This window comes from Pelmatolapia mariae, linkage group LG14, assembly GCF_036321145.2.
Source record: "Pelmatolapia mariae isolate MD_Pm_ZW linkage group LG14, Pm_UMD_F_2, whole genome shotgun sequence".
NCBI classification, from domain to species: Eukaryota; Metazoa; Chordata; class Actinopteri; order Cichliformes; family Cichlidae; genus Pelmatolapia; species Pelmatolapia mariae.
The window spans coordinates 40,232,239-40,248,909 of record NC_086239.1 but is presented as its reverse complement, the minus strand read 5'-3'; the positions used below and the strand labels follow the sequence as shown (position 1 = coordinate 40,248,909).

The following is a 16,671-nucleotide window of genomic DNA, read 5'->3' as shown; positions in this document are numbered from 1 at the left end:
CGACTTTGTTTTATTTTGAAGTCGAGACCTGACGTCAGAGGAGGCTCGCGCCGCTGTGATTCAGCGGCTCCGGTTGGCGGGCTGCACGCGCGTCCACTCTGCTGCGCTCGCGCTGTTTCGGCGGCGGCAGGGCGGGGTTTGTTTTGAGAGCGGACCGGAGAGAGAAGACTCACCAGGGAAGATGGCGACCGCAGGGTCTGCCGAACGGCCTGGGAGACCGGCCAGCGCCACGGCCGCCGGCACGTCCCGGGCCGGGCTCGCAGCTCGGTGCCGGTCCGGGTCCAGTCCACCCGAGTACGAATCCAAGAAGTGCATGGCGTGCGCGGAGCCCGGTGGCAGCCCGGCCGGCGGACACCTGGCCTGTCCGCTGTGCCTGGCCCGCAGACACTCCGGCAGCGAGGAGCGGCTCCGCGGGAGGAGCGACCACGAGAGTAGCAGCAGTAGGCCGGGCGGGAGGGACTGCGACAGCCGGAGAGGTCGGTGAGCTTCTCGGGGAATCGCCCGTGCGCATTTCGCTGTATCACACCGCTGCAGGGTGTTTGTTTAACGGCAGAAAACAGCGGGGATTTAAATTAAATCAACTTTAATAAAGTTTAACGTGAGCAGCGGGCGGTTTTAAGAATGTTAAAGGTTAGTTTTATGCGAAAAACATCTATGAAGTGTGATAGCTGCAGGCGCAAAAATCCCCGCTTTCCTTATGGAGCTACAGGATCAATCACAGGTCAACGTGTGGACACAAATCAATGAGAAAACCATGGAAACAGCCCTCAGAGGACACGTGACTGCTCACAGTAACCTCACCTGATCACAGGTATAGGCAGCAGAGTCACATGTCATGTTGCACTGCTCAGGTCTGTAGATGGGGAATGTGTCCAGGCATGTACAGCTGGAGGAGGAGTTTAGTTACTGCAATGCTAGTAGTACTGGAGGTATTACTGCGTGGACCCTGTTAGCAGTGATTGGCTGGAAAAGCCCAACGGGGTTATTACTAGTACTTAGAGCAGGACACAGCAGGAGAACCATAAATACTGTAAGTACTCTTTGACTTGCATTGACCACTGTGAACAGCAGTTCTTACATAAGAAAGCTCGGGTGAGACTCACTGGCTTCATGTTTGTTGGATGAAGTCAGAAGGTGCTGATGGTGATCATCACCTCTTGTGGTTAATGTTTTATTCATTGACCCAATACTGACACCTTTAGCATTTTTCCTTTTAGGCTGTATCTGAGCAGCTTTGTGTGATTCACAGTTCACAATAATCCCTGTTTGTCTGATGCTGGGCTTCTGTCATGTCTCTCTGACTTCACAGATAGCCAAGAGTCGAGCAAACTGCGCCCGAGCTGTGAGCTCACAGGTTTACTGCACGTGCACTGAGCTCGTTATTACAAAGTTTTAAGACAGGAAGTGAACAGAAGAATTTTAGTAGTCAAAGTCACCTGTTTAAATTGTAGTAAGCCTTTACATTATTATGGGCATGGCTTCTTTGACTGTTTTCTCTTTGGCTGTGTTCCTTTAGAGTTCTTCGTCTCTCCGGCGCTCATCCCGAAGTCTGCCGACGCTCCTTCAGGCCCGAGCGGGAAACACAAGGTGAGTCAGAGAGCTGCAGGTAAACCTGTGATCACCTGTGAGTGGTTAAGCTTGTCACAGCCGACCGAGCCTGCTGAGTGTTTTATTGCTGAGGAAGAAAAGCACAGCTCTGCAGGCTGCCGATATCAAACTGGGAGAACTTTGGCTTTAATTTGAGCTCATTAAGTTTTCTCTCTAAGCAGTCACCTCTCTCTCAAAGTTTTCACTGTGAGTCTCGATATACCCTCGCAGATGCTGTGTCGTCTCGCGGAGACCTGAGAGTCTTTGTGTTTTAGCCCTCGAAATAAACTTTAACCCCTCCGTGTTTCAGCTGCTGCTGTGTGACGACAGAGAGGAGGTGAAGAGGAGGAGCTCTCTGAACTGTAAAGACGAGTCAGTCCGTCGTGATGAAGAGCCGGTGAGTGATGACAGGCTGAATGTTTTCATCCTGCAGCAGCTGTCTTAAATAGCCGTTGTCCCTCCTCAGGGCGTCCTGTCTGACTCCGAGAACGAGGAGCCGATCAGCAGGAGGATCCGAAACATCTCCGCCTTCATCAGGAAAACCAAAAACTCATCTGCTGGGTGAGCACAACCACCCTGTCCTATTACTTTTACAGACAGTGAACGTACCACAGACTACAGGGGTGTGACCTCTGACCTCTGTGTTTATTCTTTAGGAGTTGTCAGAGGAGCAGGAGCTGCACTGATCCTGTGGAGGACGGAGGAGGAAAGATGAAAGTTGTCACCCAGCCGGCAGCCGTGATGGACCGGGTATGTGAGACAGTCATGTCATGTGATCAAGACTCCCATCTGTGGGAACTTTAGAAGAAATAGTGTTTTATCAGGCTGTGTTAGAGAGTGTAATCAGATTACTGGATGCTTCAGGAGCCGTCCAGGTTCAGTCTGCGGGGAGAAGGATCGTTAAGCCCCTCTTCCATTAGAACCTACTCGGGTCAACACGATTAGCCACAGTTTTCAGGTCATAGTACCTGGTCGGGTTCCAAGCGAGCCGAGCAGGTAATAAAATGTGACTTCATCAGACTGCATGATTGGCTGGTCAGTAGCGTCACTGGATGAGTCGTGAGAGCTTCTCGAAAATCAAAACCGCCATTTTTGAAACGCTACATCAAAGGAGATGGCTACAAAAACAACGCTGTGTTCCCCGAGTGTGACGAAAAGCCACAGAGTGAGCTGCAGGTATATATTCGCTTCGATGTCCACCTTTGTTTTAGTGTTCGTGTCACATATTAACAGACTTTGTGCACCTTAGCATGTGCTACTTCCGGTGGGGAAACTCCTGCAGGGCGCTTTGTTTCCGGTGTGATATTCGCGTCTTGTTTACGGTCGGGTTTTCCAAAACAAGTCAACCAAATGGACGAATCAAGTGGCGATTTACATTTCTCAAGATGTCTTGGGCATTTACCGAATATATCTGTAGATGATGTTCGTCGACGTGTCGATATTTTTCCCCTGCGCCTCAGAGCAAAAGAGAGAAAGGGTTCAAATTTTATATTTCTCAGTATTTATATACAGCGGTCCCTCGTTTATCGCGGATGTTATGTTCTAAAAATAACCCGTGATAGGTGAAATCCGCGAAGTGGCCAACTTTATTTTTTACAACTATTATAGATGTTTTCAGACTGTAAAACCCCTCATTACACTGTTAATACACTTTTCTCAGACAGGCATGAACATTTTCACGTTTCTCTCTTGTTTAAACTCTTAAAGTTCAAACCTTTGTAGAAAAATTATTCCAGTATTATAGAATAAAACCAAAGATCAAACCCTGTTTTCAGGTCCAGAACATGGGAGTAGAGCAGCTGCCAGAGAATTCAACATTAATGTATCAATAATGAATCAATGAATCAGCGATCGATGTAGCGATTCTGTACTGTACAGGAGAGACGGCACAGAGGAGGTCGACAGTGGTCTACAGCCAATCAGGACGCAGAACACAATGCGCTGTGTAAATTTTTTTTTTAAAAAAAGCATGCAAAATTGTACAAAAAAAATATCCATGAAACAGCGCAGCCGCGAAAGGTGAACCGCGTTATAGCGAGGTTGTAATTTTGAAGGTAAGTCACAACATACCCTTCGTAAATACTAACGTATAGAAATCCTTACCAGCATGATTCATTTATTTTTTTGTGGCTTTTTTCCACGGTTTGCTGACATGCTGTGTAGGTGTGCACTGATATCGACATAACGGGGAAACATCTGTGACTATTGTTCAGCTGTAGTCTGAATGCTGAACATTTGCCTGTTTAAATCATAAGACCAGTCACTATACAGAGATGTGCTTCTGAATGTGGACGATGTGTCTTCTGCATGCAGTAATGCAGTTCTGCTTGTGTTGAGTGATGTAAACAACCAATCGATCTACACGCTTCAAACATCAAAACTGACCATTAGATTTTTTTATGACACAGCAGTGGTGAGCGTTCCCACCTCTGCTCTTTGTAACTTAACGTAATCTTTCCATTTTCGTGTTTTGGACATGATTTTGGAGTATATCTTTGCAGTAGCGATTGACTACAAAATAAAGCTACCGGAAATGTACAACCCTACATCCGGTCTTAAAACAGGAAGTTAGCATTTTCTCATGCACAGGGTCTATTACGTTGTGAGACGCGCAGACACATTGCTCTGATGACAAGCACGCACACTGGGCTGTAATGGAAAACCAGTCGATTCAAATAGGTACTAATGCAAAAGGCTCTATAGCGGGGTGGGGAAGTCCAGGCCTCGAGGGCCGGTGTCCTGCAGGTTTTAGATGAGTCCTTGATCCAACACAGCTGACTCAAATGGCTAAATGACCTCCTCAACATGTCTTGAGGTTCTCCAGAGGTCTGGTAACGAACTAATCATGTGATTCAGGTGTGTTGACCCAGGGAGAGATCTAAAACCTGCAGGACTCCGGCCCTCGAGGCCTGGAGTTGCCCACCCCTGGTCTATAGAGTGCTTTGGGGTCCACATCCTGAACTTTCACTGTGAGCTTCCACCATCAGGCAGACGTTAGAGTGACAAAGCTCTGCCTACTCGTCTGCGTGACACGTCAGCATGTGTGGATACCACCCCACTACAGCTCAAATACCTGCTGAAACATCACAACTCTGAAAGGACTGGCCTTCTACTCAAACATGCTCACAGGTCCAGCTGTGTAGAGTCCAGTCTCTGCATGGAAACAGCACAGCATCCATCAGAAGGAAGTGTATACAACAGGACGGGCCTGGTGATGGCGTTTATTCTTATATTTCACCTGTGTTAAACACCTGTGTGGTCGCTGACTTGTGTTCTTGTGTCCTCCGCCAGGTTGGCATCAGCCACAGCTATGCGGCAGGAATCCTCCTCTCCTCTGAGAACAGCCGCTCTATCTCCGCCCCCATCACCGCTCCCGATCGGAGGCTCACCTGGCGAGCTGTGCTGACATCATCTTCCTCGGCTCTCCTGTGCATGCCTCCCCCCCGCCCGGAGCGCTCCATCAGCCCCGAGAGCAACGACAGCATCTCAGAGGAGCTCAACCACTTCAAGCCCATCGTCTGCTCGCCATGCACGCCACCCAAGCGCCTCCCGGACGGCCGCCTGATGGAGCCCACCATCGTGAAGTCCACGCCCCGGAACCTGACCCGCGGCCTGCAGAAGGCCACCAGCTACGAGGCCAGCCCTGCCGTCCTGCAGAAGTGGAGACAGATCGAGCTGGACCGCCAGAGCCTCAAGGTGAACTCCAAGGCCACGCTGACGAGCCCCGTCTCTGAGGTAAACCACAACAAGCTCGGCATGGGTGGCGAGGGTGCAAAGACGCGCCAGTCCCCGGCAGGAGACGCGGTGACGTCAGCAAACAAGAGGAGGCTGCTGTTCGACTCTCCGGCCGGCGACACGGACAACTTCCAGAAGCAGTCGGTGAAGATCCGCGTCCCCGCGATCCGCTACAGCAGCGAGTCGACCTTCAAGGGAGGCTGTGAGCCGCCGGCCGGCACTCCTGAGTCCTGCAGCACGGGGGCGCTGTTCAGTCGGAAACAGTCGTTCTCGCCCTACACCAAGAACTCCGGGTTGCAGTCCTGTAAGTTAGTGCCAAAGGACTCTCAGAGTCCCAGGAAGGAGTCCGACAGTAGCATCCACAACCAGACTACCTCACGGAGGGGCAAGAAGAGGAAGCAGAAGACCAAACACCTGGACTCGAGCCGCGACTTGGATCTGAAGAGGGGCCGGCCCGTCAACCAGGAGGCGCTGGACGAACGGTACATCTGCCAGATTCAGCAGGAGCGGCAGGATCGAGCGCTAGCCCTGAAGCTGCAGAGACAGTTCGACCGCGAGAACCAGAACCGTAGAAGGAGCCCCGACAAGTATTTCCTGCGGTCCTGGATGTCCACTCAGAGCCGCAGGAGGCGTGGCCTGAGGAGGTCCAGACGAATCAACAAGAAGCACTAGACAGACGGGAAGGATCTCATATATGCAAAGACACGAAAGGCGAAGGTTTAACGAACGTATGAATGTTTTCACTTGTCTGACAGACGGGTTTGTAACCTGGAGACGTTTCTTCCAAACACCAGCAGATCACCAAAAACTGAACCCAGCCTTCAGCTGCAGGACGGCCCGACAGTCATCACCACAGGAAACGTCCTGGAAGTGTTCGAACTCAGAGGCTTAATCGGAGCCCTTTTACAGATCGCATGACCGAGTCGTTTCTCTGCAGCTGGAACAAAGAAAGCTTTCACAGGTTCAACCATAATCACGTGACCTGGGGCAAAGAATGTTTATGTTGAGCTTCCAGTTATAGATCCAGGGTGGATGTCAGCCCCAGAGGTCACGATGTCTGAGCTGAACATCGCCTCGCATCCCGACGACGCTGAAGGCGACGGCAGTGTTTAATCCGTACTTGTGCGCTGCGTTCCAAACACGGCGGCCTGCGCATCATCTGAAAATGAACTGTTGTAAAGGTTCAGATGAAGGCAGGCTGCACGCTGCCGGGCCGAACGTGACTGTCGGTTCAGTCTGGTGCGCTCCATGCGATGATGATGATGATGATGATGTTTATTAATATAGTTCATTTAAATCTCACCGGCCTCACAGCGATCTGAGAGATCCGAGAGGCCGAGAAAAATCTAAAAGGAGCTTTATGGAAAGAAATGAGATAAAGGACTTTTCCTTTGCTGTTAGTGTGAGTGTTTGACAGAAATCTGTCTTTGTATTTGTGACAGTTTATGAAGCCCAGTTTGACTAAAATGGTTAAAAGTGAATTTTTATTGGCTCTAAAAGTCTGGGCTGTAGAGGGGAACTCCCGACTGTCAGAACTTTCCAAAAGTCCAAAATCATGATTCGTATGTATTTTGGTAGCTCACAGTGTGACACGCGTCTCTTCATATCTGAAGTGATTCACACATCACTTCCTACCTGACGGTCCCTCTGGGTGTGCAGGTAACCCTCCACCCCTGAAAGCGTGACATGTACCTGGTATTACCCTCTGAGGTCGGAAGTGGACAGAAACCTGCAGGAACCCGGAGCACCCACAGTCGCTGTGACGCAGGTTTCTGTCGGCCAGACGGGGGTCAGCAGTACGTCTTTGCCCCGGGCAGGTGCAAGTTACCCCTGGTTTATCCTCGTGAGAACTTTCCACAGGTTAATCAAAGTCCAGCCGACCTGCATGTGTTGGGAATGCAGGAGAAACCAGAACCCGCTCTAAATATAAGGAGGTGTTGAGTCAGACTTCTCCCAGCAGCTGAGGATCATGGGACATAAACTTCCTCTAGTATAGCTGCTGGTGTCATCCTGGTCTTCCAGTCTGAAAGTCGGAGCTGCCGAGGCTCGTGGGGACTGCAGTCTTTAGAACCCGATTGGTCAGGAAGGATTTCTACCTGAATTCGGATCAGGAGACTCACCTGGTCACTCTCAAGGAGCGAGGAGCCGTGTGATTGGACGAGCTTTATGGCCTGTGATGTCAGATGCTGGTGCGTTCAGACCAAATGTGAAGTTACTGTGGTCACAGAGCTCTGACTGTGGTACTTTTAATAATTATTGATTAATAAAAATCACGCTGGAGTCAGAGTTAGAACTTCACCTGTGGTCCACAGGAAGCAGGCGAGGCAGGCGGCTGTGGAGCCGACAGCCATTTAGCAGCGAGGTTAGAGCCCCATCTCTATGCAGAGACGAGAGTTCTTCTGTTTCAGACAAACTTCCATTATTGGGCCAAGCTGAACCAATCAGTGAGCGAGTTCAAGCTTTCAGGGACAAAATCCACCCTGACCCTTCAGCCCTCACGTAAACATATTTAATGCAGAAACCGCCTTCATGCTGCGAATACTGTCAGAGTTACAGGAAGTGCGTGAGGTGGGGTCCAAATCTGGATCTTTTTAATGGTTTTGATCGCTCCGTCAGTGCAGCAGAGGTCCACACGAAGCCTTCAGGCTGAAACCATGTTTAAGCTGTCAGAAACTGCAGCTCCCTGTCACGCCCCCTGCAGGAGCCTCAGCCCGAGCCTGAAGCTGAGACTGAAGGTGGGCGTGCACGTGCTTGGCCTGAGCTCACCTTCACACTCTGCTTCAGAGTTACAAAGGAGCCGCACGGCTTCTGTTTGCAGGTTGTCTGTGATGGATCGGTGATGCTGTAGCTCCTGTGGGCCGTCCAGATGTCTGGTTCCTTGACACGTTTTTTTTCTCCATGCTAAGCTCTGTCAGTGGTTTGCCTGAGTGCAGCGCCACGCTGTGTTCACACTGTGCTCAGATCAGAGGCAGTCTGAACGACGCTGAGCGCCAGTGGGCCGCTGTTAGAAAAGCCGTACTCACACTGAACCTCAGTGATGTCATGATTCACTCTGGGGGTCGTATGTATGATAGACACTGAAGAAGATGTGAGGGCGGGGACAAACTGAGGACACGTCCACAAACATGGAACGTGTTGGTGTAGTTACTCTACCTGAACACCTGTAAAGAAACAATGAGGTTGGGTGGAGTTAGAACCAGACTGCAGCTCACAGGCTGGATGTAAAATAAAGGTGTAGCTCCTTAAACCTGCATTCTCTCTGATGTCCAGCAGGGGGTGGCAACTCAAAAATCTGAGACACTCATGCTCACCTGCTCACTCACCTGGTCTCTGAGCTCATTAACACTTTCCTGATTGGCTGATCATCCTTTTGGAGATGATGGTCCCGTCAGAGTCACAGGAAGCAGGTTAGGGGTTAGGGCGGGGCTACCTGTGATTGACAGATTGCAGTGCTCTCTCTCTCCCTGTCATGTCTGCCAGCAGCACAAACCCAGGTCCAGTTCAGTGACTGGAGTTACCTGAGGTAAGAGGCCACGCCCCTAATAATTGTATCACTACCTTTAGCTTACAATATAAAGTGACTTGAGACGGCTGTTGTTGTGATTTGGTGCTAAATAAATAAAAGTGAATCGAATTCAAACCAGGTGAGCTTAAAATGCAGGTGTCATGAAGGCAAATGATCCACAGAGACCAAACAGTGTGTATCAGGCTGCAGTCATGTTCACATTAACACGGGAGTCTGCTGCCCCTGCTGGACGGTGGAGGAACTGCAGGCTTTGGAGGTGATTGGTTTAGATAAAAATAACATTCCTGCTGTTTCCTCTTTTTTTTTTTTTCTTTTTACATTCCTGTGTCCTCAGTGATTCCTGGCCTTCATCATCATCATCATCAGCTGTTAAAGTTTAATTTGAAGTCTTGATGGAGCTGAAGGGCTTTTTTTTTTTAAACTCCATTAAAGATGTGCACGTTTCTGTTTTGTATTCTTTGGTGGGTGCAGAGAGTTCAGGTGGGGGTGGGTGGATGGGGTCAGGGGTCACGCTGAGTGCCAAATGAGCAGATGATGTTGATCCTTTGTAACTGACTAGTTTTGTATGAGCGGCTGCTGGAAGAAAAAGTAAAAGAGTTGAAACGCTGGCTTGTGTCCTGTCTTCTCTTCACTCAGTGATCACCTGATGATTGGTAATGATTGGTAAGAAGAAGCAGGAAGTGCAGCAGGACGTCCTCCATCGACTGCAAACAATATCTCCAGCAAAAACCTCAGCAGGTTGAAGGTGATGCTACAAACTCTGTTACTCCATGTTTCATTCCCCAAATCAAAATGAAGGATGCCGTACAGCAGGTGCTGTGAAGTCTGATATTCACAGTTAAAACAGTGCTATTATTGCTATTGTTTTTCCGTTGACTGCTTCTCTTAGCTTCACTAACCATCTGGCTGAGTGGTGCAGCAACAACAACCTGTCCCTGAATGTGCAGAAGACTTAGATCAGCATAGACTTCAGGAGAACTCATACCCTGCACACCCCACTAACCATTAATGGTGCTGCTGTGGAGAGGGTAAGCAGCACCAAGTTCCTGGGTGTGCACATCTCAGAAGACCTCTCCTGGTGAGAAAACACAGCATCACTGGTCAGCAAAGCCCAACAGCGACTCTACTTCCTCCACAAACTGAGGGGAGCGAGAGCCTCAACCCCATTATGAGCACCTTCTACAGAGGCACCGTGGAGAGCATCCTCAGCAGCTGCATCACTGTGTGGTATCCTGCACTGGTTCCTGCTGGAAACAGCTACAGCGGGTAGTGAGAGCAGCGGAGAGGCTCGTGGGTACTTCTCTTCCCTCCCTCCAGGACATCTGCTGCACCCGCCTCATCCAGAAAGCTCTCTGCATCACAGTGACTCCACCCATCCCTCCAACAGCTTCTTCAGTTTGCTGCCATCAGGAAGGAGACTGAAGAGCCTCGAGGCCAGAACCAGCAGACTGAGAAACAGCTTCGTCCATCAGGCTGTCAGGATGCTGAACTCTCACACACACCAACTCCAGACCTGCATCCATCTTTGACCCCCCCCCCCCCACACACACACACTGTTGGACTCTGTTGTGTGTGTATAACACTTTTATCTGTTTTAGTGTAACACTGAGGGCTGTGGGAGCACTGCAATTTAAAATTCCTGAGTATGATCTGCACATGTGGTTTTTGACAAAAAAATGACTTTGAGATTTTCAAAATGGAGGCCTTCAGTAAGTTACAAGAGATAAGATAAGATAAGACTTTACTGATTCCACGACGGGGATTTTTTTTCTTTTTTTTTTGCGTTACCTCAGCTCAGGTACAGATATCAGAAGGATAAAGATACAAATAAAACACAAACAAATATAAAATAAGTAAGTTATTACACTACATACAACGGTAGCATACACGCTTTAAGGTTTCAGATTTTTCTAAATAAAGGCCTCCTGGTTGTTCGCTAAAACTGAACCTCGTACGTTTTCATTTCATTTTTGAGTCCTTTGTATTTTCCACATGAGCGCGCACGCCGCAGCTGCCTCGGCCACGCTTGCAGACGTGGTGACGACATGGGCGTCGAGCGCTATGATTTCGGTGGACAGCCAATCAGCTGCATCCAGGTCACAGAGCCGTGTTTGTAGCGGAAGAGAAGATGGCGGCTGCAGCTGCGGGGAACAGAAAGAGCGGGCTGCTGGAGAAAGTGAGTAAAAGCGTGAACGGATTCTCCTGAGCAGGATGAACCGCTGCGGGGAGGGTCTGTGTCCCGGAGCTGGGAGGTCTGTGTCCCCGCTACAGCTGCTGTGCGGCTCGGTGTGTGTGTGTGTGAGCTGCCGCTAAGGGGCTAAGCTAATGCTAACGAGCTAAAGTGGATACATTCAGAATGAAAACAAAATAAAAACAAAGTTGAGGATGAAGCTGAGAGCCGAGTTTAACCTCGGCGTGGGAAATAAACCGTTATTAGAGGTCAAAGTTCAGCGGTTTGTTCTATTTCCTGCTTCCAGCTGTTAAACAGCTGCACCAAACCGGAAACCGACAGTTTAACTAAACTCACCCGTCTGTTAAACAGGTGATGTAGGAGTGCACGAGTACAGTAAGAGGAGAGCAGGAGGTGTGCTTCAAAATGAAGCTTTAAGTTTCCACACATGAAACAGGTAAAACATCTGCACCAGGTGGCGCTGCACGTGGGCACAATAACTCTTGTTCTTTGGGGGGGGTAATTCCTGGAGCACGTTTCTGGGTCACTTCCTGCTGCATTAAAGCAAACATGGCTTTTAAACTGATGGTATCAGACACAGTGGGGGGCGTAGAGCAGGAAGTCACCAGCTGACCTGCGATCAGGCGCCCTTCACTGTAAGAGCATGTATCTTGTTTCCGGTCTGATGGTCTGTGTTTGATGGCGCCCTGGTCTTTGTCTTCTTTCAGTTTTTGGACTGCGACGAGCCTCCAAAACCTCTCTAGCCGTTGTTCTCGTGCCCTCCATATTTTTAACATGCAACTAGTCTTTAAGCCCATTTTTTAGAAACTCATTTTGAGGCTCAGATTTCTTTAGCTTCCATCATACGATGACAGGAAGACGATGTCTCTGCCCTCAACATGAACTCTCCCTGAGAAGAGTTGCCGTTGCCGCCTCCGTGTTTATGTTAGCCTGATCTTCAGATAGAAACTGTCGATTAAACTGCTGTGTTTGTGTTTCAGTGGAGGATCGACGAGAAGCCGGTGAAGATTGATAAATGGGATGGAGCGGCGGTAAAGAACTCCCTGGATGACGCTGCGAAGAAGGTTTAATGGATTATTTTTATCCACATTTTAACAGCAAATATTCAAACATGAACCGCATGTGTAACTTATTGAAACGTTCCAGCAGTTTACGTACATGTTTCGGAGACATGAATGTTTTAAGTAAAAGTAAAACAGAAAATATCTGCAGGTTCACTCAGATGAGAGGAGGGTGGAGAACTGCAGCTGTGTGAAGGTAAAGGTGGGAGGAGGGGATGTCTACGTTTGAAGCGACCTGAGCAGTGTTTCTTCAAGGAGCTAATTTCATGGGTCAGATTTTAGCTGATGACGTCGGATTCACACAGGGGGTGTCCAAGTTCATGGGCTGATCTTCCTGAGGCTGCATTTGAAGGCGATTACGTCACAGCGATGCGATGAAGGCTGTCCGAATTTGTAGACTCCGAATGCAGCCGACAAATGCGTCCTCCTTTTCCCCGAATTTGAAGGATGGGTCGGGTGTGTCCTTCATAGCCCACCATATCCCAGAATTCATAGCGCGGCCCAGCCAATTCCAGTTTCCAACAATGGTGCCCGCAACTAAGTTTTAATATTACTCTTATTAATCTTTCTGGGTCACAAAATAAACTTTTAACATATTTTCAGGCGAGAAAGTAGCTGTGTAAACTTCAAATATCTGCTCGGTTTATCAAGATATCGCATATTTGTAAAAGTGCTCCGACGTTTTCGAAGGCGTCTGTTACCCACCAGCTCGAGGGTCACTGGAGCCGCCGAGAAAGGCACAACTCCGCACATCATTTTCAGATCACCGCGGACTTTGGCTACTCAGGTTAAACGTAATATATACGTCACTTAGACAACCTAAAAATGTTATTGTTTGGCTTCTTTCAGTGTTTTGTTTGTTCGTGAGTAAATTGGTTTGGCTGAGATTAAAGTTATTAGATTAGATTAGATAAAATAAAACTTTATTAATCCCTCGGGTGGTTTACACACAGCTGAATAAACATCAAACAGAAAACTGATTAAACAGAAGTGTGAGACGGTCAAGAGTTTACTCCAGTGTCCTGTTATATTTTAGACAGCAAGGAGCAGACGGCTGAGTTTATTAAACTCCACCGAGACAGCGGTGATGCAGATCTGAAGGTTCGACCGTCCAATTTCACAGCCTCGCTCTTCCGGTCTTCTCGGTCTTCTGAGGACCCGGCCCACGTAGACCGCGAAGGCTGGGTCCTCAGGAGGAATTTGGACACAGCTATAGTCGAAACTTTGTCACTCGTTTAAGCTTTGAATGATGTTTGCAGCATAAAGCTTGCACACGTGTGAGAGCTTCACTGTCGGCTGGGATTTTTCACTCATCGCGATGAGTCATGAACGCATGTGAAGGAAAGCTGCTGTTCACTGTGTTTGGCTAAACTTCATATCGATGTGACCTATCTGTGACCTCTGCGCCCTCTGCAGGTGCTGCTGGAGAAGTACGGTTACCTGGAGAACTTCCAGCTGGTCGACGGGCGCCTGCTGATCTGCACCGTGTCCTGTCTGTTCGCCATGCTGGCTCTGGTCTGGGACTATCTGCACCCCTTCCCCGAGTCCAGACCCGTCCTCGCCTGCTGCGTCATCTCATATCCTTCAGCCGACTCACCTGGACACATCTCACCTGTGCTTTTAAAAAATAAGATGGCAAACTCACAGTGCGTCATATGTTAAACATGTGAGGGAAAAAATATTAAAATAAGATTCAAAATTCAGAAACGAAAGAGAATCAGTAAAAATGTTTTTACATGTTAAAAACACTGAAAGTCTCATGAATGTCACTAAAACACAAAAACAAATCCCAAACATTTTTAGAAATGATTCAGTCTAATATGATGATGATGATGAGCGAGTTGGCCTTCCCTAACTCCTCTTCCTCACGTACTTCATCATGATGGGCATCCTCACGCTGTACACTTCCTACAAAGAGAAGAACATCTTCCTGGTGGCCATGCAGAAGGATCCAGCTGGGATGGATCCAGACCACATCTGGCAGCTCTCCTCCTCCCTCAAACGGTCAGTGAGTATGGGAATCAAACCAGCAACCCCCAGCAGTCTGCACGTTTCCTTATCTGCGATGGACTCAGAGTGGATCAGTTTGTCTGTGTTTTTCAGGTTTGATGACCAGTACACGCTCCGAGTGTCCTTCACCGACGGGAAGTCCAAGAAGTCGAGAGAGGCGGACTTTACCAAGTCGGTGTCGGCGTTCTTCGATGAACACGGGACGCTGGTCATGGACCAGTTTGAGAAGAGCGTTTCTAAACTGCACGACACGCTCGCCGCCGACAAGAAGACCAAATAAAAGACGGGAAGCAAACGTGGTGTGAGTCTGCCTCCTCTGTTCCTCCTCAGAGTTCACTGGTTTCAGCACCGGCTCCATCAGGAGCTGCCAGAGGAAACTTATTCATGCATTCATATTAAAAATCTGAAATCTGCAGTCTGTCTGTTTTTACTGCCACACTCTGACCAACCCCAAAGGTCAGCACGCTCGGCCGGAAACGGGCGGCCGCTCCTTTCTTAGTCAGACTCGGCAGCAGGCTGAGTCACAGGTCCGTGTTGCCCACCGATGCTCCGAGAGTGGGAATGATCGGAAACCAGTGAACTTCAGGAGGGACAGAGACCAGAGTCAGAGGCTCAGCTCCACTCTGAAGGATTTATTTTATTGTCACTCAGAGGTCAAAGGTCAGGTGTTCTGTCAGCAGGTTAGGAACATTTCAGCAATTTAAAAACATCCTGAGACTCAATTCGTCTTCACCGGGTCTCCAAGTATTAAAGGTTTAAGGACCGCTGTGTGACATGGCCGTGGTGGGCGGAGCCTCACATAAGGGTCACGGAGGTGGGGAATAAGCAGCTGATGATGACCAACAGTTTAAAAATAAAATGTGATATTTTCAGTGTTTAAAAAAAGTCAAGTTTTTGTCATTTTTTCTCTGTGATGTGAGAACCAGTTTGAACTGCAGCAGCAGCAGGTGTCTGAACAGATGAACTAACCGGCGAGTCGCCTCACAGGCTGACGTGTTGGTGCCGTACAACAGGAAGTGGACATTGATCAGACTTTTATTTTGAAGGTTTTTAATTCTCAGATGCTTTCTCTGTGTTAAAAAAAATTAAACTTGGATCTTGTTAGAGAAACATCTGGATGTTTGTCTCACTTTGAGTTCAGCTCTCAGCCCCCACAGGGTCACCTGCACAGGTGAACCTGGTCAGCAACCTCTGGGTGTGGCTTTGGTTTGTGTGGAGGTGTTTGTGGTGCAGTACTGCTGTCCGGCCAGCAGGTGGAGAACTCAGGCTGACGTTCGTGTCCACAGGCAGCAGCCGGTGTGCTGCTCCAACACTGTTCACATGGTTTCTGTTAAAGAGTCAGTGATTGGACACGTGTGGAGGGTCTGGGCACTTCCTGTCTGCGTCCTCTGAGCACTGTCAGGCGTTGATGAGGTTCAGTTTTCCAGCAGCAACATCTGAACTGACAGCAAAACGATACTGGTTTCAATTTAAAGAGGGTCCTGAGTTCGATTCGCCCGCCTGGCCGGTCCTGGTGAATCTAAATTGCCCACAGGTGTGAATGGTTGTCTGTCTCTCTGTGTTAGCGACCTGTCCAGGGTGTGCCCCGCCTCCTGCGCTGTGGTAGCTGGGATAGGCTCCACCCCCACCATGACCCTGTCAAGGATAAGAGGATGGATGGCTGCAGTTACATTTAAACCTGACTCAACTGAACTAGTGTGAACAAATCTAAACCTGCGATTTGGTGGATAAACTAAATCTGTCAGTCTGCAGCACAGAGATTTAAACTAAAGTCGCTCTTTGAACTCTAAAACATTTCAGAGCTCACTCACGACGTGAAACAATGAAATCAAAGCTGTAAAAGATTTCCTGAAAAAAACATCTCAAACTCCAAACCTCGTATTTGGCTTCAGTCTGCAGAAACCAAACTGAACAATAAAGTTACGTCAAATAAAATAGTATGCAGCATTCGTGCTGATGATGTAGAGGCCGTCTGATACTAACACGTCTTCAAATGGCCTCAGACTCCACCCAAAAACCAAGATGGTGGCAGCTAAAATGCTCAGGGTCCAAGAGGCTGAAGTTGCTCAAAGTTTTTAACCACAATGAGGTCAAACTGGTTCAAATGTAAACTGTTGGAGTCAGCCCGGCACGCTCACACGGCTGCTGGGTTAGCATTAAGCTAAATAACACAGAAACAACAACAATCGGACAACCCCCTATAAGCCTCCAGCAGACTCAGAGGGAGCTCTGCGGTGAGTGTTTGGGATCATCGGTCTAAAGACCTTCATCACAAATGAGCATGTTTAAATTTGGTCTGTTTTCCCGTTAATCTGACATTATCCTGTTGGCAGTGTCCATCTGTTATTTACAGGCTGTGGGTAGAGCACCTGTGGAAAATTATTTTATTTTTTAGGTGACAAACACAAATAAAAAAAAATAAAAACGCTGGCAGATTATTGTACATGTTTTTAAATTGTTCTCTTTAAGGCAGCACCACTGGTGTTATTCACTGTTCACAGAGAGGGGTGTGGCCACCGGACAGGGGTGGGGTTAGTGGTTAGGGGGCAGGGCCATGAGTG

At 48.6% G+C, this 16,671-nt stretch overlaps 2 protein-coding genes across 2 annotated transcripts; both read left to right on the top strand.

The window, feature by feature from the left end:
- The first annotated feature begins 133 nt into the window (after positions 1-133).
- On the top strand, positions 134-9,450 carry rnf169 (ring finger protein 169). Its single transcript, XM_063494409.1, has 6 exons — positions 134-476; positions 1,517-1,587; positions 1,898-1,984; positions 2,054-2,148; positions 2,244-2,337; positions 4,879-9,450. The coding sequence occupies exons 1-6, from the start codon at positions 182-184 to the stop codon at positions 5,992-5,994; spliced, it is 1,758 nt and encodes a 585-aa protein (XP_063350479.1). The 5' UTR covers positions 134-181; the 3' UTR covers positions 5,995-9,450.
- A 1,450-nt stretch (positions 9,451-10,900) lies between these two features.
- spcs2 (signal peptidase complex subunit 2) lies at positions 10,901-16,524 on the top strand. The gene is made up of 5 exons (XM_063493904.1): positions 10,901-11,024; positions 12,020-12,103; positions 13,517-13,677; positions 13,970-14,104; positions 14,204-16,524. The coding sequence occupies exons 1-5, from the start codon at positions 10,977-10,979 to the stop codon at positions 14,388-14,390; spliced, it is 615 nt and encodes a 204-aa protein (XP_063349974.1). The 5' UTR covers positions 10,901-10,976; the 3' UTR covers positions 14,391-16,524.
- The last annotated feature ends 147 nt before the right edge of the window (positions 16,525-16,671 follow it).

Bases quoted from the DNA above. Each gene is read 5' to 3' on its own strand.
- rnf169 (XM_063494409.1), top strand. From the start codon at position 182: ATGGCGACCGCAGGGTCTGCCGAACGGCCTGGGAGACCGGCCAGCGCC. The intron at 477-1,516 runs GTCGGTGAGCTT...GTGTTCCTTTAG, and splicing joins GGACTGCGACAGCCGGAGAG to AGTTCTTCGTCTCTCCGGCG. The intron at 2,338-4,878 runs GTATGTGAGACA...GTCCTCCGCCAG, and splicing joins CGGCAGCCGTGATGGACCGG to GTTGGCATCAGCCACAGCTA.
- spcs2 (XM_063493904.1), top strand. From the start codon at position 10,977: ATGGCGGCTGCAGCTGCGGGGAACAGAAAGAGCGGGCTGCTGGAGAAA. The intron at 12,104-13,516 runs GTTTAATGGATT...CGCCCTCTGCAG, and splicing joins TGGATGACGCTGCGAAGAAG to GTGCTGCTGGAGAAGTACGG. The intron at 14,105-14,203 runs GTCAGTGAGTAT...TGTGTTTTTCAG, and splicing joins CTCTCCTCCTCCCTCAAACG to GTTTGATGACCAGTACACGC.